This window comes from Clupea harengus, chromosome 3, assembly GCF_900700415.2.
Source record: "Clupea harengus chromosome 3, Ch_v2.0.2, whole genome shotgun sequence".
Classification (NCBI taxonomy): domain Eukaryota; kingdom Metazoa; phylum Chordata; class Actinopteri; order Clupeiformes; family Clupeidae; genus Clupea; species Clupea harengus.
The window spans coordinates 10239317-10262067 of NC_045154.1; the positions used below are offsets into that span (position 1 = coordinate 10239317).

Sequence of the window (22751 nt, forward strand, 5' to 3'; positions counted from 1 at the left end):
TGTGTGTGTGTGTTGGGCAGGAAATGAGGTCGGAGAGGAGAGGAGAGGAGAGGAGAAGAGAAGAGAAGAGAAGAGAAGAGAAGAGAAGAGAAGAGAAGAGAAGAGAAGAGAAGAGAAGAGAAGAGAGTAGAGTAGAGAGTAGAGTAGAGAGACGGTGACAGACGGTGTGTGAGTGCGTTTGGACAGGAAGCAGTCTGCTCAGGGCCTTTGTGTGTGGCTGGCTGGCTCAGTGTGAGGCCTCTTTGCTGTTTGTGTTTTGAGTCGTGTAATCGCGCTGGCCCTCCTCTCCGCATCTCTCTAATGAACACGCTCAAAGAGCCCGCCTGATGCTGACTCACGGGCCACACAGAGCACAGGGAAAATGAACCTCCTCAACAAGGTGGCTAACAAATGTCTCTCTCTCTCCTTCCCTCCCTCCCCTTCTCTTGGTATCTCTCTGTTCTGCCTTTCCCTCTCTCTGTCATGTCTCCCCCTTTCCTCTCTCTTTCTGTCTCTCTCTTCCTCTGTCTGTCTCTCCATGCTGATTGGATTACCCAGGGATTGACCTGGAGAATATCGTCTACTATAAGGACGACACGCACTACTTCGTCATGACGGCCAAGAAGCACAGTCTGCTGGAGAAGGGAGTGATCATACACGTGAGTTGCTCTCCTCCCTCAAGTTTCCCTTTGCGCTCTGTCTCTCTCTCTCTCTCTCTCTCTCTCTCTCTCTCTCTCTCTCTCTCTCTCTCTCGTATACTTACTTTCACCTTGTCTGTCTTGCTGACCCCTCAGACACATACTCTCCTCTCTTTTCTCTGAAACTCTTGTCTTGCCTACTTCCTCCACCTCTTATCTCTCTCTCTCTCTCTCTCTCACACACACACACACACACACACACACACACACACACACACACACACACACGCTCACACTCACTCTGACATGCAAAAAACCTGTTACCAACAGGTGACAATATGCACATGGGCGTGCACTGGTGAATAGATAACTATGTAGATGAGTAAACAGGATACTGCAGCCTGTTTAAGATATTTAATATGTGCTGTGTGCATAGGCAGAAACACAGGCGCAACATGCAGATATTATACATGCAGGAACACTGCCGTGATGAGGGCCTCAGCATGTGCTTGGTAGGACGTGTGTTTGTGTGTGTGTGTGTGTGTGTGTACGTGTGTACGTGTATGCGTGCCTGCCTGCATGCGCGTGTGTGGGCCCTTCGCTAGACACTGCCAAGTCTGCCCCATCATTAACAAGTGCTGCTGACGTACAGACAAATGCCCACACACACAAACGCTCCCTCTCTCTATTGTTCTCTCTCTCTCTCTCTCTCTCTCTCTCTCTCTCTCCATCTCTGGACTTGTGACTGGGGCCCTAGCACAGCATTGATTTAATTATTGAGAGGAGCCTTTTTTCAGTAAATCTCGACACATTCTTTTATACACACAGTTGTGGACATATGTGGACACTTTGGCCCTTCTTGTGTCTTTGTCCTGAAGTCACCCCAGACTGATGCACTATTTCCTTTGTGCACTTACAGTGTAACAATGTCAGAATTTCAGCTTCTCAAACACAGTAAACTGAGATGGAAGACATTCATGTAAACACACACACACACACACCCACACACACACAGTTTGCACATGCAGCTGTTGTCACCTTAGAGGGGTGAGAACATACCTCAATGTTGGGACAGGCAGAGTGTGTGCGTGTCTGCTTGTGTATGTATGTACAGAGGGGGAGAGAGAAGGGCCTGGTTATGGAAGTATGAATCAGAGTAAAACAGCCTCTCAAATCCAACACCACTCTCTCTTTCTCTCTCTCTTGCCCCCCCTCCCCCCCACTCCTCAGAGTCATGGCTAAAGAATTCAGCTCTCACCGCCCTCTACCAAAACACACACATACACACTGATCCATTCTCAACACACTCTCACACCTTCTCATAACATTCTTCCACAAAAATACAAGTACACAGACTCTCTCAGTATGCATAAGTACACACAAGTACTGGTATGTCACACACACACACACACACACACACACACACACACACACACACACTAACCCTAAGACAAACATAAACACCCTGTCATATTTTATCCCGGCCCCCCCCCTTCCCACCCAGCAGCTACAGTAATACCTGCATGACATTTGATATATTAGAAATTAATGTCATGATGTATATGATATATATACAATGTCACACACCACTTTCCTGTTACATCCCAGTATGTAGCAGCTATAAAAAAATAATAATATGTGATCTTGATATATGACACTTGTATGTGGCAGTAAAAACCTTTCTGATTCTGATTACCTCCCTCTCTCCATCTCCCTTTAAAACTGCTCACACTCACACACACACACACACTCAGCTCTTCCTGCTCTCTGGCCAGACTTCTATCCTCTATCCTCCTTATTTCTTATTCCTTTTTTTGTTTTGTGTGTTTTTGCTTTTTATAATGTTACCTTTTTTGTCACAGTTCTCATTTCAATTTCAATCTTTCTGTTTCTCTCTCTCTCTCTCGTTACTCTCCCAGGACTACGCGGACACGGAGATGTTGCTCTCCCGTGCCAACGTCGACCAGGTGGCGCTGCTCTCGTACGCCCGCGAGGCAGCCGACTTCTCCACCAACCACCAGCTGCCCGCGCTGGACTTCGCCATCAACCACTACGGCCAGCCTGACGTGGCCATGTTCGACTTCACCTGCATGTACGCCTCGGAGAATGCCGCGCTGGTGCGACAGCGGAACGGACACCAGCTGCTGGTGGCCCTGGTTGGGGACAGCCTGCTGGAGGTGAGAGGGGTTGGGTGGTGGGCAAGGTCTGCCTTCATGGGGGGGGGGGGGGGGTTGGTCTAATGAACCTTGTGTGAAACTTGGTGTGTACAGTTAGCCAATCAGAGGTGGAGGAACAGGTCAATTACGACAGATATGGCCTCCCTACCTACCTACCTAACACCAAGCTGAGCAACTCCAAGGGGAAAATAACCGTACCACAAGAATTGAAGAGAGCATATTGCCGGCTACCCTCTAAAGCTACAAGAGATTGCCTATGGGAGAGAAGGGCTTAGCATGGCAGTGTGTGGATTAGACTGGGAGAAGATACAGTGTATGTTCCATGATGTGTGATGTATTGTGTGAAGCACAATGTATGGTAATGACTATAGTTTGGCATGTTGTTAATGCACTAACTCACCATTTGGTCTGTCTGTGGCTGTCTGTCTGTCTGTGTCTGTCTGTGTCTGTGTGTGTGTCTGTGTGTGTGTGTGTGTGAGTGTGTCTGTGTCTGTGTCGTGTGTGTGTATCTCCATAGCCCTTCTGGCCTATGGGCACTGGTATTGCTCGGGGGTTCCTGGCGGCCATGGACTCGGCCTGGATGGTGCGCAGCTGGGCACAGGGCAAGTCCACCCTTGAGGTGCTTGCTGAGAGGTAAGGGGGTCAGAGGTCAAAAGATCACCAACAGACAGGTTCTCACAGCATGCTTGAACAAAACACCTTGAACATTGAGACTTTGGCATTATGAAAGTTTTACATTGAAGATTAATGTCATCCCACCATACAGTTCACGTGACTAATCTTACACAACATTCAATCTCAGTATTTATGTCCCTCATTCAACCAAAACACATTATGTCCTTTTGTGTGATACCAGACTGCTTCTGTATAATTGTAGTAAATGCCAATGCTAATTGTAATGTGTCATAAAACTTTATCTTGTGACTTGGTTGACTCATCCCTGGTGTTTTTTGTAAGGGCTGTCGTTAGGTCTGAGTGTTATTATTATAGGACATTATTAAGATGAGTAGTTACAGATTTGTTTCAACTTGTGATATCAATGTTTGCTCAAGGGCTAGGTGTGATTTTGCATTGGTATGCTGTGGATGGGTAAATTGTGGATGTGAGTGTTTGCATTGGTATGGTTATGGGTGTAATTTGGGCGTGTGTTTGTGTGTGTGTGTGTGTGTCTGTGTCTGTGTCTGTGTGTCTGTGTGTCTGTGTGTCTGTGTGTCTGTGTGTGTGTGTGTGTGTGTGTGTGTAGTAGTGGGAGTATCATTAGTGGAGAAGCTGCAAAAAGCCCCCTGAGCCCATCTGCTTCTGGGAAAGAATCACTTTACTGCTCTTAACACACTTAACATAGCCTAGGGTTATACATCCTCATACAGTCCACAGTCCACCCTGCTGACCAGGCACTAAATAGGCTCTTTACTCCCCCCCTCCATTTCCCTCTCTCTCTCTCTTCATGTACACACACCTCTCAACCTTATTCTCTTTCTTCACTCTTTTCTCTTCCCTCTCCTCCACCCTCTTTCCTCTTCCCTCTGTCTCTAGGGAGAGTCTCTATCGTCTTCTCCCTCAGACCACGCCTGAGAACGTGAGCAAGAACTTCAGTCAGTACAGTGTTGACCCCACCACCCGCTACCCTAACATCAGCCTGCACCTGATGCGGCCCAACCAGGTGTGTATGTGCAACACGGATGCATACACACACCATACACAGATGCAGAAACATTCATACATACACACTTGCATACACACACCATACACAGAGACAGAAACATTCATACACACACCCAAACACACTTGCAAACAAAAGCTCACAAAAACATTCGTGAACACACACATATACATTCATGCACAACCACATGCTCATCATACTAGTGGTTGCACACGGATAGGTTGTAAACCATGAACCAATTTTGTCCAGACATGTATAGATTCAGATACACAAAACACTGCCCACACAAAACATCTAAACACTCCTTGAGAACGTGTCAAGGCCCATTAGGTGTTGCCCTGTCAAGTGTCATTGCCGGGAGATTAACCTTCTGCGGTGTTCAGGTGCGGCACCTCATCGACACCGGCGAACCCAAGGAGACGCTCAGCATCGACATGGAGAACGTCGTCAACGCCTCCACGCCCAAACTCAGCCGCAACGGTAAGAGAACCCTACCCTGTGAAGTCCACAACCGCCTGTGTGTTGACACATCTCGTCACACAGACACAGCAGCCTTACCCGTCTGTGTTTTAAATATGCCAACAAGTGATGCCTGATGTGATCATTCTCGTCGTTCCTAGAGCTGAGGCTGTTTGAGCAGCAGTGTCAAGGTAACGGGGGGGGGGGGGGGGGAAGCTAAAGCTTGTGTCTGTGTGCATGACACCTAATACAGGGCCGGCCTGTCTGTCTGCTCTCAGGGCATCATGTGTCAGACTGGTCATAGACTCATGGGAATGGGGTTGCACAGCTGTCACAGTTGTTCACTAACCAGATCAAACACACACACACACACACACACACACACACACACACACACACACACACACACACACTCACACACTGGTGAATATTGACCGGAATTGACTGAACGGATCATCTCTTAACTGAATCATGCCATTTATCTGACATCTCCTAACCTTTCCCATTAGAGCATTTGAGTGTGCTATTTGTGGTTGTTTGTATGACTGTGTGTGTGTGTGAGGTATGCATATGGATATGTGTGTGCGCGTTTTGTGTGTGTACGTTTGTGTGTTTGTGTGTCTGTGCGTATCAGTGCATGTGTTTTTAATGTGTGCTGTTTGTATTGAGTGTGTGGTCCTGAGAAACTTTGTGTGTGTGTGTGTGCGTGTGATTGATTGGGTGTGTATGTTTATGAGGGAGGGAGGGAGTGAGGGTGGGCGGGCGGCCGGCAAGATGCATCATGGCATTGTTCTCCTCTCCTGGATTGTGGCGTCAACCTTCACTAACAGCACCCTGACTGACGGAGGCTGATGTGTGTGTGTGTGTGTGTGTGTGTGTGTGTGTGTGTGTGTGTGTGTGTGTGTGTGTGTGTGTGTGTGTGTGTGTGTGTGTGTGTGTGTGTGTGTGTGTGTGTGTGTGTGTGTGTGTGTGTGTGTGTGTGTGTTCTCGGGTTAACTCTTCCCTCTCCTCCCCCAGAGTCAGTGGCCCGCTCCAGCAAGCTGCTCAACTGGTGCCAGCGGCAGACGGAGGGCTACCGGGGCGTGGCCGTCTCTGACCTCACCACTTCCTGGAAGAGTGGACTGGCCTTCTGCGCACTCATCCACCGCTACCGACCAGACCTCATGTGAGTCTGCACCCCTTCATCTCTCTCTCTGTTTCTCTACATCTCTCTTTCTCTTTCTGTCTGTCAGTCTGTGTCTGGCTCTGTATGTATGCCTCTCTGAAGGACGAGGAGGAAAGAGCAGGAGGAGAGGGTAATCTGGGGCAGGCCTGTTAGGAGCAGACATTGCAGCCCCCTCTCGTTATTTACGAGTGTGTGTGTGTGTGTTTGCATGTGCGTGCGTGCATGTATGCGTATGCGTGGAGGTTGTTATTTATTTGCCTGATCACTACAAATGAGACCGTTCCGGGTGAAAGGTCATCTGCTGCTCTATAAGCTCGACCTGCTCAGTCACGACAGACACGCACAGACATATACACACATACACACACACATACATACACACTTGCATACTTTCCCTCTCTTGCAAATGCGAACAAGTGCAACTTCATACAGACACTTGCATACTTTCCCTCTCATGTACACGCATTGCCACGTACAACATTTTAATACACACAAACATAGTTCGTTTTCATACATACACACATGCTTAAGACACACACACACACACTCACTCTAATTAACCCACACATGTATGCGCACTAGTGAATGACATTTAGCCTGCAGTAGTGTAACTCTGATGTTTGTTTAAGCTCTAATGGTTGGGGTACATTTTGACCAGAGTTAATGCTAATCCGTCTAGCTATCCCGATGGGCCTAACATAGTATCAGCTTTTAGCCATTTGGCTCAGATCAGCTTTGTGGAGGTTACTGTTAGTGTCCATTTTTAGTGCCACTGGCATGATGACTACTGGTGGCATTTGTGTTGTTAACTGTAGCTATAACGACTGTGTTGATGGTCTTTGGGCTGGTCTTGAGTGCTGTAGCTATGATGACTGGTGATGACCTGTGATGATTGGGTTAGTGTTACCCTTTAGTCCTGTAGCTGTGATGAATTTGATTGTTAGCTTTGTGGTGACATTTAACACTGTAGTAACAATTAGTGGGATGATGGTGTTTGAGTAGAGAGCGCTGTGTGACCTTTAGCTGAGGATGGTTATGCGCTATTTAACATGCCCTGTTAGCTTTTATTGTTCCCATGACTGCCGTGCGCGGAACCTTATTAGATGTTTCTGGAGGGAAGTAATATGTTGTGGCACAGCACTGCAGAGCCTTCTCACAGTCCTGATGTAAACCTGACCATCTCTTAACAGCAAAAACATGCTAGGCTAAACTTGTGTGTGTTTGGTTTTGTCTTTTTTAACAGAATGTGGGTGTCTCAATGTAATGCAGTCTCAATGCATACTGTGCTATGCACATGTGTCTGATGATGTCTATGTGTGTGTGTATGGCCAGTGACTTTGACTCCCTGGACGAGCGGGACGTGGCGAAGAACAACCAGCTGGCGTTTGACGTGACGGAGCGTGAGTTTGGCATCTCGCCCATCATGACCGGGAAGGAGATGTCCGTGGTGGCCGAGCCGGACAAGCTCTCCATGGTCATGTTTCTCAGCCAGTTCTACGAGATGTTCAAGGACACGCTGCCCCCTGGTGGTGAGTCCCACATCTACTCTCACCTCACATGAAGTAGCTGAGACTGGAGTGGATGTGTTCTAGAGCCTGTGGCTATTTGGAGACTGGTGCTTCAGACACATAAGAGCCTCTGTATGTGTAGAGTGGCCATACGGCTGCACTTGCTCCTACACACTGACTCGTATATTAATGCAACCAACCAACAGGCCATTTTTCTCAGTGTTTCTAGTTCTGAGCTTCATCTGTGGCATGTTGAGGAAATATACTTAAGTTAACACATGAGATGCAGTGTCCCCACTGGGATGCGGCTCTATTAAAGGTCTTAATGAATTAATTAATAGAGCCGCATCCCAGTGGGGACACTGCATCTCATGTGTTGACTTAAGTATATATATATCTATGCTGCACACCTGAGCTGTTCTTAAACACCTTTCACAATTTATATCACAGACATTGTAATTAAAGGGTGTGAGGCTGTAGGTGTGAAACTCACTTTTGCATTCAAAACGCATTTCACAAAAGTGCTGGACTTTGATGAACTTGAATTGTGTAGACTTTTTAGCTCTCCTTAGCTAGGTGTCCCCCTGGTCCCTGGTCTATTTGTCTCAGTGGAGACCCAAGGGTGTCTAAATCCTGGCTAAGCCCATATGCGAGTGGATGTGGAGAGGTATTATTGCTCTACCTGCCCTGACCTTCTTCTCTCTCTCCCTCTCCACAGATAACAAAAACCTGAGTCCTGAGGAGAGAGCCACGGCCATTTCAAACACCCAGAAATCTCATCCCATCTCCTTCCTCAAGCTCCATCTGGGCTTCAACTCCAGAAAACGCACCCCCAAGGTACACCACCCCCCACATGCCCATTTTATACCCACATGCCCATAATATGCCCACATGCCAGGTCTGCTACATTGTGACAGGTGCTGAATGAATTAATACTAGAACACAGCTTTTGATGGATCACGATTTTGCCCTTGTCCTTTTTTTCTAGGACAAAAAGGATGAAGACAGTTCGAGCAAGAAGCTGAAGACTGGTCAGTCTGAAGAGGTAAGACTTGAGAAAGCTCAAGAGGGCAATCTAAACTGTCTTATTCAGATAATCTGATTATTGTTCAGTGTCTTTAAATGTTATTGGAAGGGAGTTTGACACGGTGAAGCTCTCCTACATGTCCACATTTGTCTGTCGCTCATGCCTTGACCATATATGTTTCTGTTTCTGACCGTTGACGTGTGTCACTGTGTCTGTGTGTGTGTGTCTTGGATGTTTACCCTTTATACTCCCATTGCTCACTTGTCCACGCTCAGGAGGAACTGCAGCGAGGTAACCATGATGACCGGTCCTCCGTTGCCACGGGGAATGCGGAGCGGAAGGTGGATGCAGCATCTGCCTCAGCGGCGGCGAATTACAACAAAATCAAGTCCATCCAGACGCAGCTGCAGGCCAAGTTTGTGGACACGGCCCCTAATCCAGCGCCCCCGACTGGTCTCAGGAGACAGGTAAACAAGAGACCCAGGAGAGGGTCAGGGGACGGGTGGGGGGTAGGGGGGGGCGGGGTAGTGTTCTTCTCAAAGGTTCTGTTTGGAACTTTTCCGTGTGAGGTTTTCCAAAATCAGAGATTCTTAACAGAGAGTCAGTGTTCTTTAAACTCCCCTGGGAGACTTTTCTGGATGGCCTGTCTGGAATAGCGAATACTGTTTAGTTTGGATAGGCGTGCCTCCGGCTGGTTGTTCATCTTGATGACATTCACAGGGTTTTGGTTTATCTCCTCCAACAGCAGTCAGTCCCCTGGGCTTCAGGCATCAGGCTGGTTGGATGTGATATCTGATGCTCCGCTACGATTCGTTAAGACAAGCCTGAGCACGTACAATGGAACATGCTCACGGGTCCTATCGATTCATGCTATGCCCATCACAATTGAGGAAGAGTATTTTAGAATTGCTGATTGGCACCATGTTTCATAGACTCTTGCAATCGCCATTGTAGAGTTGAATGTTATGTCATGTATAAAGTGACAGTGTGATTGAGAGAAGGGCACAGCCCATACATTCTGTTGGCTGTAGTCTGTAAAGCCATTTGTAAAGCAGTGTTGGTCTATGCTACACTTTCCCGTTGTTGACAGGTCTCAGCCTTATCTCTTTCGGCCCAGTCCCCACTTCACTCAAGTCATTACAACATGTATGTTGTTGTGTTCTGTGTGTGTGTGTGTGTGTGTGTGTGTGTGTGTCTGTGTCTGTCTGTCTGTCTGTCTGTCTGTCTGTCTGTCTGTGTGTGTGTGTGTGTGTGTGTGTGTGCGCGTCAACTAAATAAACGCGTGTCAAACGCAAGTAGGCCAGTGCTAGGGGACGAGTGAGAATGTGAGCAGACAGCAGAGGCTGGGGAGGGACGGGTGCAGGCAGAAGGGCAAGTGGAGCTAACAGCTGAGGGTGGTGGAGGACAGGCTGTGTGTGTGTGTGTGTGTGTGTGTGTGTGTGTGTGTGTGGGGCCAACTCTGCATGGGGCTGGGATGGATGAGGGATTATTTCTGGAAGAACCCGGGGCTGTTTTTAGAGTGAGTGTGAGAGAGCGAGAGAGAGAGACAGAGAGTGGGTGTGTGTGTTTGTGTGTCTGTGTGAGGATGTCCTGTTTGTGTGTGTGTGTGTGTGTCTATGCAAGGATGTCCTGGGTCTGTGTGTGTATGTGTCCTGCTTATAGAAATAGGGTATCTAGCCTTAAAGTGGCCATAGCTGAGGATTTAGGAGCTGTTTATGCAAGACTAACTCTGTTAATGTCATATTACTGCCCCATGTGCTGAGCGCGTTAAGGATAGCTGCCAGCACTTTTTGGAGTTGAGCAGCATTACCATCAGTGTGTGTGATCTGTGTGTGTGTGTGTGTGTGTGTGTGTGTGTGTTAACCCTACAGTAGGTTGCGCAGGGATGAAATGGAGAACCAGCCTGAGTCTTTGATGTCTCTTGCATGACCTGACCTGTGGTGTTTACATAGTCCTGCTTAAGTTCTGCTCCTCTGTTAAATTCTGTTGTTTACGAGCATGTATGATGTTTGACCCAATATACTCTCTACTCCTCCCTTTCCCTCATTGTGTGCATGACTCGCTAGTGTGCCTTTGATTTAAGAGGGAAATCTATACTTCATTTTAGTTTTTCCATCTGGTTGATGCATGCTTTTAAATTTGCATAAAAAAAATGTTCCATGCATATTTGAGTGATTTTCCATGCAATTTTTGTCATGTCTCTTCCCTATCTCTCTTCATTCTGCCATCATGCATGCTGGTGGTGATGTCTGCTTGTGGCTTATTGGTCACCTTGCCTGTCAATCCTGGTCTGTGGCGATAACAGGGGGACTCGCTGCCAAATCTAAGCGTCTTGCTGTCCCCCTCCCCGCCTCTCACTCCTCCCCCGAAAGAGCCGGTTCGCATGGCCCCCGTCCCTGCATGGAGACAGGTAATGAGTGGACCCCCTCCGCCCCCCCAAACTCCCGCTAACCACTGCTCTCCTCTTCTCCAGGGAAAGGTGATGGGCTTTGTCATTGACAGAAGGGCTGTAGGTGCTTTAGGCCTGTCCTTTAAATGCCTCTTGTGTGCTGATTTGTGTGGGGCACTTATTTCACTGTTTTGCATTTGGGTTGAAAGCTCGTCTTATTTGTGTTGACAGACGCTCTGTTTCTGAGTGAGTTTGTGTGTGTGTGTGTGTGTGTGTGTGGGGGGGGGGGTGGTGGCTCAGTCTGTCAGTGGAGCAGTCTGTCAGTGGTTGTCATGACGGCCTCTTCTAACCCCCCATCATATCTCCCCCCTGCGCTCCCTCAGAGGCGTACCCAGCTCCAGGAGCAGATGAGTTTCCGCTATAAGGACAGCGTCAAGTGCCAGACTCTGCCTAACAGAGGGGAGCAGGTATGCCCGCGTGTGGCCAGCGCCCACACCAAACCCCCATGACCCTGCCAAACCCCTAGGCCTAGGCCTGTACTAAGCCAGTGCCAACCTGGTGCCAAGATAGTGACTGACTGACAGAAGGCTTGGCCCTGCTCTCGTACGGATCTATTGGGTCGGTGCCAGTCCATTCAGTGGTTATCTGGGGGACCATGGTTCCAATCTGTGTGGCTTATACCCACCCCATGCTAAACCTGTATCCCCACTGCCAACCTGTCCCCTCCCCAAGTCTGTGTGCCAGCCATATGCCGGCCTCATAGCAACTCCACGCTCACTGACTATCCCTGCAAACATCCTGCCAGGCTAATGCCAAACTCCCTGCTAGTTCCAGGCTCTCTCCTGCCACTTTAATTCCAGCCATGTTCATTTGGCAGTTCTTGCTTGTGATCTATTTCAAACATCTTACATCTTGAGTCAGTAGGGACAGTGACAAACTATTTGTGATAAATTGGCAGAGAACTTTGCCAATAGACTCAAGCACAGTTAACTTCAAAGGTGAGAAGGAGAAATAGGACAAACACATTTTGATAAGTATTTAAATTCAAATTTATGTGACCAAGTGTCCCCCTTTTGTATTTATTGTGACTCTCTGCTCAGTTGAAATTTAAAACCTCAAAGGAGAATAATTGGTCAGAGCTTCACATAGAATAAACACCATCACCAGCTCTTAACATGCGGTGTTATTGGAAAGCCTAAGCTTTGCCCAAAAGGCTGTACTAATATCTCCATCTCTCCTCTCTGTCCAGCACAGTTGGTCAGAGTTCAGTGGGCTCATATTTCTGTCCCCAAAGCCCCTAGAGAAGCAGTGGACAGTTTATTTGTTCTGGGGGGAGCAGGGCAGGCTGTGATGGCTGACTTATGTCCTCCATGTTTAGTTTGTGGAACTAACCCCCCCCGCTTCATGTTTGGCTGTTTAGAGCTTGTGTTGTCTGTGTATCTGATGCGTAGCCGCGGTGGTTAGCGTGCCTTGTCTGTGGGGACACAACTCCCTGGGTGGGCTCTGTGTTTGTGTTCTAGAGGAGATGTATGTGCTAGCTTCGGCTTTGTTGAACATTTAGTATTAGCGTCGGTGGAAGTGTTGAGTCTAGCCTTGTGGGTAATGTGATCCCAGCTGTAGCGGTGCAGATCGGGACGCTAGCCGTCTCTGTAGCGGAGTAGTTAGAGGGTCTTTGAGTTTACAGCAATGCAAGATGTTTATGATGCTGTGAAAGTGTGTGTGTGTGTGTTAGGGGACAGAGAGCGTACATTTCTCTGTGTGTGTGTGTGTGTGTGTGTGTGTTAGGGGAAATATAGCATAAGTTACTTTGTGTGTTTGCCTCTGTGGAGAGGAAGAGTAAATTATTGTGTGTGTGTGTGTGTCTTCTCGTGTCTCAGAAGGCCAGAAGCAGTGACGTCTTGAGAGGCTGCCCCAAGAAAATTATTAAGCTCCCTTCTTCCTCCTCCTCCATTTCACCCTCCTCATCTCTGCTCTCTCTGCACACACAGGTGAAGCTCTGTGCCAAAACCACACACACACACACACACACACACACACCCCACCCACACACACACCCCCTCTCTCTCTCTCTCTCTTTCTGTCTCTCTCTCTCTCTCTCTCTCTATGGGTCTCTTCCTTCTTTCATTCAAACGCACATGCAACAAGACGGTCTTTGCTCTTTCATGGAGGACAGAGTAAAATATGGCATTCTCAGGGATGCCATCCCTTTTAAGATTCCTCGTTCATTTGATTTGATTGTTTCTCCTCACCATTGATCCTGTCCACTATAAACTAACCATTTGTTCTTCTTCCTCTAGTTCTTAATTTCTGCGTCATGCTTATGATCTTGCACTGTCCCTAGAGCCTCTGGTTTTAAGGCTTAAAGACACTTGTCACCTAATCATTGAACTTGAGCAACCTCATAAACCTTAGAGTACAATACACCAGCCCGGATCTGCATGTTTGGTTGGTTGGTGTGTGTGGATGGACAGACATAACCTGTGATTATGCTTCCCTCTACTGGCAGAAGGGAGGACATACAGGGAGATGTGAACATTGATATGCTGTAGAAATGGTTGTCATGTTGTTTCGGTGGTCTCCATCTCAGCCTGTCCCTGTCAAACATGGTCATTATTTAGGGTCGACCCCATTTTGTATTGTATGAATTCACAAAGTTCATATAAATGGGATTGTAAGCCACGACAGGAGTTTATCTCTGTTGGACATACAATAGGTTTGCACTTTGTTTCACTGAAGACTTCCCCAGTGCTGGTGTTTGTACATTGCTGGATATATATATATATGTATCTGTACGTATATGTCTTTTTTTGTGCATTGGGCATATATGGATCTGTGCATTGGGCATATATGTATCTGTACGTACATGTCTGATTTGTGGGTGTGTCCTCAGCAAAGAGATGAAGAGTCGATGGAACTGGAGGATGAGGAGGGCCAGCATTCCCCTCCTCTCTCACACAGGGTAACAGCCTGCGTGTGTGTGTGTGTGTGCAAGACTTGAGGGGTGTGTGTGTGTGTGTGTGTGTGTGTGTGTGTGTGTGTGTGTGTGTGTGTGTGTGTGTGTGTGTGTGTGTGTGTGTGTGTGTGTGTGTGTGTGTGTGTGTGCGCGCGCGTGTGTGTCAGTGACCTCTGACCCCGGGAGTGTGTCTGTGTGTGTTTATTACATCAGAACCCCTAACCTCTTACACTTTGAGCGAGTGCTCTGCTAATTTCCTGCCATGAGAACACAGGTCAGTGTTGTCATTGTGTAGTGGCTTGGCATGGTGGATTAACATGCACATCTAGGATTGGTGTGTGTTCCTATGCACACTATGGGTTTGTGAGTGTCGACCATCAGTAACAGATGAGTGCTTTGAGAGTGGTGGAGTGCTGCATAGAGCTTGAAACATTAGGGATGAGAGTGACTTTCAGGACGGATATAACCATAGTTATCACTCCTGAAGGGGTTATCACTCCTGGGGGGTTACTGTGTGGACATCTCAGGCAGACACACATCAGCCATTGCTGTGTTCACTGCATTGCATTTTGTTTGTCTGTTTTCTTAAAAGCTTGCATCCTGGTGTTAAGTTATTCGTATGGGCACGGCAGCTAACTAGCATGTCTCTCCTAACTGTGTGTGTGATTGATTTGTTTTGCCTCTCTGGTGGGGTTTAGCAGTGCAAGTCAAAGGTTTGCCCTGGGTTTGTTCAATCACTGTTGCATCTTAACAGCATCACGGTTGTGTGTTGTTTTGGTTTCATATCAGCCCGAGTCACTCAGACCAAGTTACTTAGACCACGGCTTCAGGCTGCCAGCATGTTCACATTGTCAGCCTGTGGTTGACGGTGGCTGTTTGTGCAGGAGGCAGAGGATGCCATGGAGCTGGATGACCAGCAGGGGGAGTGTCATATCCTCAGCATCCAGGAGAGGACTGACATGCTGGCCTCCCACTTCGCCGACAGTCCCCCACCCCAAAGTCCCCCCAAGGTGAGGGAGGTGTGGGGGTGTCCAGCCACAGCAGTGGTGCTGTGTACTGTGCTGCTTCTCACCAAGCCCCACATATGAGCTCCATTACACACCAGCTACCACAAAGCGCAGACAGTAACTAAAGACGTCTGAAGACAGCATCTTCTGTAGTTGAAGTGCTCCATTGTATTTTCATGTGGTGGTTTATTGTGAATGTTGGGGCAAGCCTGTCGAGATGGAGAGCCACATCCCATTTCAGGTGGTAGTAGGCTGGGATTATAGGAGGGTGCTACTACTTTTGGGGACCCTCCACAAAAGACACATCCAAGCTCCACAAACTGTGCATCTAAATAGTCTTTCATTTGGTTCTTACAGTTCCTGAGAAAGTTCTGCAGATAGTATAGTTCTGAACACACTGTTCTTGATGACAACAGTCTAGCGGAATGATTTGACAGCATGCACACCCTCTGCATGTTTCGAGGCATTGCTTTTTTTTTCTGCTTCTCTTGAAATTCATTGCCTCTCTATGTGTGTGTGTCTCTGGTGAAGACGGCGAAAAAGCCCTCACGCTTCTTTATCGAGCAGTGGCTACGGCGGACCCCCACCAGCGGGGAGGAGGATCCTCCCCTCAGCCCCCAAACCCCACCTCAGGTACCCCCTTCTTGCCACCCCATTCCCCCAACTGGGGAAGGCATGTTCCCCCCTCCTGTACCTGCCAGTGGTGACCACTGCAGAAATAACAGCACCTGATTGGCCACTGACCTGAAATTGTGTGCACAGGGGATGCATGATTGTGGGACTGCACGGAGCAGAGAGACTGTTAGTCTTAACCCACCAGTGTGTGTCGTTTTGCTAATAACGCTTTTCCTGAAGAGAGTAATGAGTGAACACGAGGCTAGCTGAGGAGTTTTGCGGCGGACTTGTGCTCCCCCCTCCTGTACTCATACCGGTGTTGAGTGGAATTCTAACACAGAGCTCTGAGTTTTGTGGGTGACACTAGCGAGCATGACACGCTTTTGGAGTGTAGGTGAAATTTCCCATGATGCACTTCCCTGCAGGAGAGCGAGGTGCTGCGCTCCGATGACCAGCTCCCCCTCCATATCCCCAGCATCCAGGAGAGAGCCGAGCAATTGGCTACTCGCTTCAAAGACACGCCTCCTAAGCCAAAGGTGACCCCTCTGTCCCCATCCAGCCACCGTTGGCTGCCCTCCCAGCATGTTTATATGGGAAGTCATGGCAACTTAGGGCATTTCCAATGTTACATTCCATTTCAATAGGGGTTCCAGAATATTCTCTGGAACAGAGCTAGAAGTGCAATTGTGTGTCATGTTCGGTATGGTATGATGTAATCAGATTTGGCTCCGAGCAGGTTGTCCAGTTTGGGCCGTATTCTTTGAGTGTCTGGTGGCTGTTCTTTGCCTTTGCCCACCATTGTTATTGACTAAAGTTAAGTCTTTCTTGTCTTCTAAGTTTGTTGTTTTTATTTGTTGTCTTCTCTCTCCATTCCCATTTTCTTCCACTATTTCTTGTATGTTTGTGTGTGTGTGTGTGTGTGTGTAAAGCTGAGGAAGGTGTCTCGGTTGTTTACTGAGCACTGGTACCGGTCACGGGAGCAGAAAGCAGACAAGCCACTCCCCTCACCCTCCTATCGCCGCCAGGTAGCAGCAGCACCTGAGGCCTGGCATGGAGTGGTGTGTGTCTGTGTGTAAGAGCATGTGTATTTGTTTTCTTTGTTCTTCTCATGGACAGACTAACACACACATACACACACACATACACACACACTCACTGTAAAGTATCAGGCCTGTGCTTGTGCTCTTACTCCTGACAAGTCCCCTTCTGAATCCCTTATAACTCTGCATCTCAGTCCTGTGTGTGTGTGTGTGTGTGTGTGTGTGTGTGTGTGTGTGTGTCAGGGAGAGACAAAAGGAACCTGAAGTATCCCAGAGCAACTGATAACAATAGTATTGTAAAACAAGAGTGATGTACAAAGTGCAATTACTCCTCTTGTTACCGAGTCTATTTAACCAAACAGATCCACGTCCAGGTGACCCATTCTCTACCCAGAATCGTTACAAACCAGCCCTATGATTCAGTGGGGTTCAGCACCGTTACAAACCAACCGTATGATTCAGTGAGATTCAGCACCGTTACTAATCAACCCTATGATTCAGTGAGATTCAGCACCGGGGAAGGGGATATTTATTTTCTTTCGTTCTGTCTTAACTGATGTGTCTGATGGTTTTCATGTGACCACACTGTCGCTGTGACCTACATTCCTGTTGTCTGCACACACAACAGGCCACTAAGGCCAGTGCCATCCAACATCAAACACGTTATTTACTACTCCCAGAGTAAATCACGCTGCATCCAGCCAGCAGCCAGCATTCACAATGGGATATCTGTGTGCACTAACAGTGGGGACAGATATATCTTACATGATGGCCCCCCAGGGAAGCATTAGGAACACTGTTATAGTAATTCTGATGGATATGGTGGTTGTGCTCGTTGTCAGGGTGTGTGTGTGTGTGTGGCTGTGTGTGTGTGCTTGTGTGTGCGTGTGTGTGTGTGTGTGTGTGTGTGTGTGTGTACGTGTGTATCTGTGTGTGTGTGTGTGTGTGTGTGTGTGTGTGCGTTTGTGTGTATACAACCTCTGGGGTTTTGGCCTGTCAGCATGTGACTGGCTGGTTCTGATGGTGTTCCTGGACATGCCTCCTGACTGGGGTGTTGTGTTGTGTTGTGTGAATGGAGGTTGTGTTTGTTCACATGCACGCTCTGCTAATCCACTGGGTCACACCTGATTGACCAGACATGCAGATCCCCGTCTCATTAGGACCGCGGTCCTTTCACTCTCGCTTCACCCGATAGGCCACTGTCACTGCTGTTTCACCATCAAGGCTTGGTCAGACAAACCACACACAACAAACCATTACTTGGTACTGATACAATCTGGCTTATCTGCCCCCAGTCACACACACACACTGTTTCACCACCGCATTACACTCATTACTATTTCACCATCACTGCCTAGAGTACATAGAGTGCCACTGCTTAGAATATTCTTACCCAGCAGCATTTACTGTGGCCAGCCATTAACATTATTTTTGCCACAGTTGTCATAGTGATAGCTCATCTGTGGTGATAATTTTTTGTTTTGTAGAATTATTGTATCGCTATTTCCTCTCACTCGTTCTCTCACCTCTCCCCTCCGCATCACCGATAGCGCTATGTAAAGATGTACTCAGGGGATGTGAGCTCAATAGCCAATCGGCTTCAGGCTCAGGATGACCCATGCTTCCCTGTTGAAAGGAGGGATTTGGTAAGGATCAGTGCTGTTGTAATTTAATAGAGCATGTGTTTGCCCAAGGCCAGTCTGTAGTGTAGCGCATGTAGACCTGGCTGAGTCCAGAAGGCTCTAAGGTGTGTGTCTCTCCCCCCCTCTAACTTAAATAATGTTATGTCATTCTCTAACTTCTGTATCCAAATAGTACTCCTGTATATTTGTTTGCACTTGTGCTTAACATGGTTGTCCTTTGACATGTGTCGTGTTTGGTTAATCAATAAACAATGTCGGGTGACTGCCATTCTGACCTAGCACTATAATAACTGTGGGAATATTTTTTGTTTTATGTGTGAGCTTTTCTAATTGAAGGATGTCTGAGGTGTGTCACTGAAATGAGTGTCATCAGGAAAACAGCTTGGTGTTTCCTGAACCTTGAATAGTTAGTCTGACTCACCTAACTATGATGGGGTTTAAAGGAACTCCACAGTGTCCCTGGCCAGCACATCCATCTTGTATTAGTTTTGCTCTTTGTCTCATCAAATCGGACAATCCTCTTTCCTCCCAGGGTTCCTTGAGGAAGGAGTTCCCTCAGAACATTGGGGGCAGCGATGTGTGTTACTTCTGCCAGAGGCGCGTGTATGTGATGGAGCGCTTGAGCGCAGAGGGGAAGTTCTTCCACCGCAGCTGCTTCGCCTGCGACTACTGTAACACCACCCTTCGCCTCTCCTCATACGCATTCGACGTGGAGAAAGGTATGAGACTACAAACCCCACAATGCTTTGCATCTGTCCATATTGGTTTTGTTCATATCCATATGCTACCTCAGCAGTATCAATTCATGACCCCAGTGTAAATTGAAATCACACCTCCGATATGCAGAGCCAGATAAACACTGTAGTCATAATGATAAATGATAAATGTAATAATGGTCGTATTACTGAACGTCAGACAGAATACTTTATACCGCAGGGCCGGTCGCCGTGACACTGATAATGTGTCAGTAGAAGCATAAGCTAGAGCGGGACTAGCTATAATTAGAGGATATGTGTGAAGTGCATAATTTGAATGTGTTTTGATTCGTATATATGATGGTGTGTTGGACTGAAGTGTATTGTCATGTGTCCATGTTGAGTCCGTTGTGCTCCGGGCTGCCGTCATGACTATGTCTTTGTGTGATGAGACAGAAGCATATTGTAGTGCTGTGCTGTCGATTTTATGGTCCCACCACAAGAACAGACCCCTAACACACCACAAACAGGCCAGAGAGAGAGAGAAGGATTGAGAGAAAAGTGGAAGAGAGGAATTTGAAGAAATGAAAGGAGAGAGAGACTTGGGGGAGAGAATGGTGGAGGTGGGAGAGAGACCGAGAGAGCGAGATTGGGAGGGTGGGTAGGAATTCTGCACTTATATAACAGATGTGTGACACAGTGGACATTCTTATCCCATTGGAGTCATTGGCTCGCAAGGCTAGGCTTTGGATGTGTTACATTGCGTGCTGATCTGACGGGTGGGTCTGCCTGTGCACTGTGTGATTGTGTGTGTGTGTGTGTGTGTGTGTGTGTGTGTGTGTGTGTGTATGTGTTCCTACAGGGAAGTTTTACTGCAAAGCGCATTTCTGCTACCGTGCATCAGGCCAGGGCCAGAAGAAGAGACCAGCTCCTTCTCCCGTCTCCACCAAGGTAAGTGCCACTGCACTGCACTCACATAATGCTCTTACCGCAGGAAAAATACCACAAATCTTCATTGTCAAGTTTACTTACTTACTGACTTACTTACTTACTTACTTACTCACTTACGCACATATACACACACTTGTAATGATGAAGCTATTAGTAATATGTATGCTATTATTAATGATGATGTTATTAAATAACAACTCTTCAATCATTTGAAAATCTGTCTACATGTTTAGGATGGCTAACACATGGAAGATTAATTGGTACATTTGTTATTGGTTGTACATTGGTCAAATTCCTATGCACATTGTAGATTTGGCAAGTAGAGTTATCCTGGTTCTCCCTTGCATGTAAACTTGTATGTGTTTGTGTGCTGATGATTCAGATTCGAATGCCAAGGTAGAGATATACACACAGACAGAGAAAAAAAAAAAGAGAGAAAAATCCACAGATAGACTGTGTGTGTGCGCACATGTGTGAGTGTGTGTGCGCACATGTGTGAGTGTGTGTGTGTATATGTGCAAAGTCTCAGTTCTGCCTCTCCACCCCCTCGTGCAGGAGGCCCATGCCCCGGCCACGGTCGTCGTGGACTCGTGTGGCTTCCCTCCGTCTGCGTTGGCCCCTGCGGAGCGCCGGCCCTCAGGTAGCCCTCTCTCGTCTCTCGGGGCAGCGCTGGGGCTGTGCCGCGGGGTGGGGGGCTCCCTGCGCTCGCTGCGGCACGCCGCCACCGCTGCCTACCACCAGGTGGCGCCGACGCTGCCTCTAGACCTCTCCTTCCTGTTCCCTTACTGCGTCTTCCTGCTCACCTATTCCACCCTAAACCTGCTCTTCGAGCTCCTCCAGCATGGATGACCTCAGTCCCCCCCCCCCCCCACCACCCCAACCCCCCTTTCTCTAAATTATGGGACTCTGCCCCCGCCCCACCCCACCCATCCTATTCCCTATGAGACATTGTTAGCAGCTAGCCCCCTGTCGTTTAAGTTGCCTGAATGCTCTTCTTTTGTAAGGTGATCTTGTGCGTGTTCTGCTATTCTTCCTGAAGATGCAGTGTTTTTCTGCCCTTCCTTGACTAATCCCCTCTTCAAACCCTGGGCATGAATGGCAACTGTATGTTGTATGTGATGAGTGGTTGTTTGTCCATTGGTGCATCTTTTATGTAGTGATTTCCCTTTCCTTCTGGCAGCCAGGCAACGAACAGGAGCCCTTCTTATATATGGATTTAGTTCCTTTAATTATCTATCACAGCCTACTAATGCTTTTTTGACAGTTTCAGTATTTAATTCTTAAATCGTTTTCATGGTAGATCCAAAACTGTAAAAAATCCATGAAAGTTATTTCTGTAGTGTGAAGCTAATCTCATTGAGTACTCTATGTGCCAGTGGCTCTGTTTATTGCCTGACTGTGGTTTGGTAGTTTCTAGTTTGTGGTTTGCATTGTGTAGTTCCCTGTATGCCTTCTTTGACCCTCTCTCTCTTCTTTGAGATTTAGCCTGTTACTCTTCCAGTTCTTGCCTGTAAACCTTTTCTCTTTCAAGTTTTGTGGGGTTTTTTTTGTGTTTTTTTTTAACTGAGTGCACCTTTGTAGCCTAGTGCCTGTAAGACTGCCTGTGATTGGTTGATTACCCTGTAAGAGTGCCTGCGATTGGCAGATTCCTCTGTAAGCTTTACCTTTCCCCCTCCTGTCAGAGCACCTTGATCACCATAGTGCTTGAATTGGTGCTTGTGATTGGTTCTAAGTTAGTTGCACCATCCAATCAGCAGCCTGTAGTTTTTAGTTTATAATTTTTTTTAATTTGGGGTGGCTGCCCTTTTGCTCTTTCCTCTGCTTACTAACACTTAACACCTTTCCCAGATAGTAGCCGGCTACAGAATGAATCTGGCCCAGATCTGGCCCTCATCTGGCAGAGATGTCTGACCGATCTGGGCCGGATGTGCTCTGGAGTCTGGACGCTTTCTGTGCTGTCACTTCTCATGCTCTAGTCTAGTGATAAAGATATGAATAGCAAGGTAGCTGCAGGACTTGTCCCCAAATAAGCTGATTACGAATAGGATTAAGATTCATGAGTAGGATGTTTCAGTGGCCTAGGATATAGTGGGTTCAGGTATCCAGACATGTAGGAGTGCTTATTAGGCTGTTCAACACTTACTTCAGTCTTATCATGTTATTAGATCATATGGATGACATGTAGGCGGCTTAAAGGGTCCTCTGACTTTGGCCAGGTTTGCCCTCATCAGCATCTTGTAGTCTAGAGACATAAGGCTGTGTGTTCTGCTTAACTTAAACATGTTAAACCTAAGATCACATTTATTTAACTAAATTGAAAGTAAACTAATATAAGAGATGGTCATTGAATTACAGAAACTGTAATCTGTTAGATATGTTTACCCTAGGGTAAATCGAACTGACATCGAATACGTTTGAACCTGTAAGTTTTAACCTCTTTAGGTAATAGAATGCTAAGATATGCAAGATAGTGATGGTATGCTATGTCATGCAGTGTAGTTTAGCATGTAAAAAACATACAGTATGTTGGTCAGATCAGATGGGTGTGCTCATATTGGTTTCCCTTACCCACACCCGTCTCCTTGCCCCACTTCAAGAGAGATATACTTCTAACAGGAGTGACAGAGACTATCAATCACATGATCATTGAAGTTCATGACCTGTAACTTGCTGAGGCTTGTGCGTAGGTGTCTATTTAACTTCGGATAAAGGATATCCTGTCCAGTTATCAGTCTCTACACACTACAGTTATCCTCAACCTAGGCGTCCTCATGGGCATTTTCTAAATTATGCCATGTGCAATTATGCTGTACACATGCCGTATTCAACACCCCCCCCCCCCCCC

The 22751-nt window shown here is 47.3% G+C and overlaps 1 protein-coding gene across 4 annotated transcripts in view; it reads left to right on the forward strand.

Moving 5' to 3' along the window:
- The window catches only part of mical3a (microtubule associated monooxygenase, calponin and LIM domain containing 3a), a 103336-nt gene that overhangs the window by 53273 nt on the left and 27312 nt on the right, over positions 1-22751 (forward strand). For 2 of the 4 annotated variants that reach the window (XM_031564527.2, XM_031564529.2), the window contains exons 7-19: positions 538-638; positions 2537-2794; positions 3312-3427; positions 4328-4454; positions 4838-4934; positions 5931-6078; positions 7411-7607; positions 8305-8423; positions 8575-8631; positions 8889-9080; positions 18793-18979; positions 19818-19906; positions 20462-20546. In XM_031564527.2, the coding sequence (XP_031420387.1) occupies positions 538-638; positions 2537-2794; positions 3312-3427; positions 4328-4454; positions 4838-4934; positions 5931-6078; positions 7411-7607; positions 8305-8423; positions 8575-8631; positions 8889-9080; positions 18793-18979; positions 19818-19906; positions 20462-20546 (1773 nt within the window). Of the gene's footprint in view, positions 1-537; positions 639-2536; positions 2795-3311; positions 3428-4327; positions 4455-4837; positions 4935-5074; positions 5105-5930; positions 6079-7410; positions 7608-8304; positions 8424-8574; positions 8632-8888; positions 9081-10918; positions 11024-11385; positions 11470-12879; positions 12991-18167; positions 18264-18792; positions 18980-19817; positions 19907-20461; positions 20547-22751 lie in introns of all 4 variants that reach the window. The other 2 variants (XM_031564525.2, XM_031564526.2) reach the window with 2 other exon arrangements.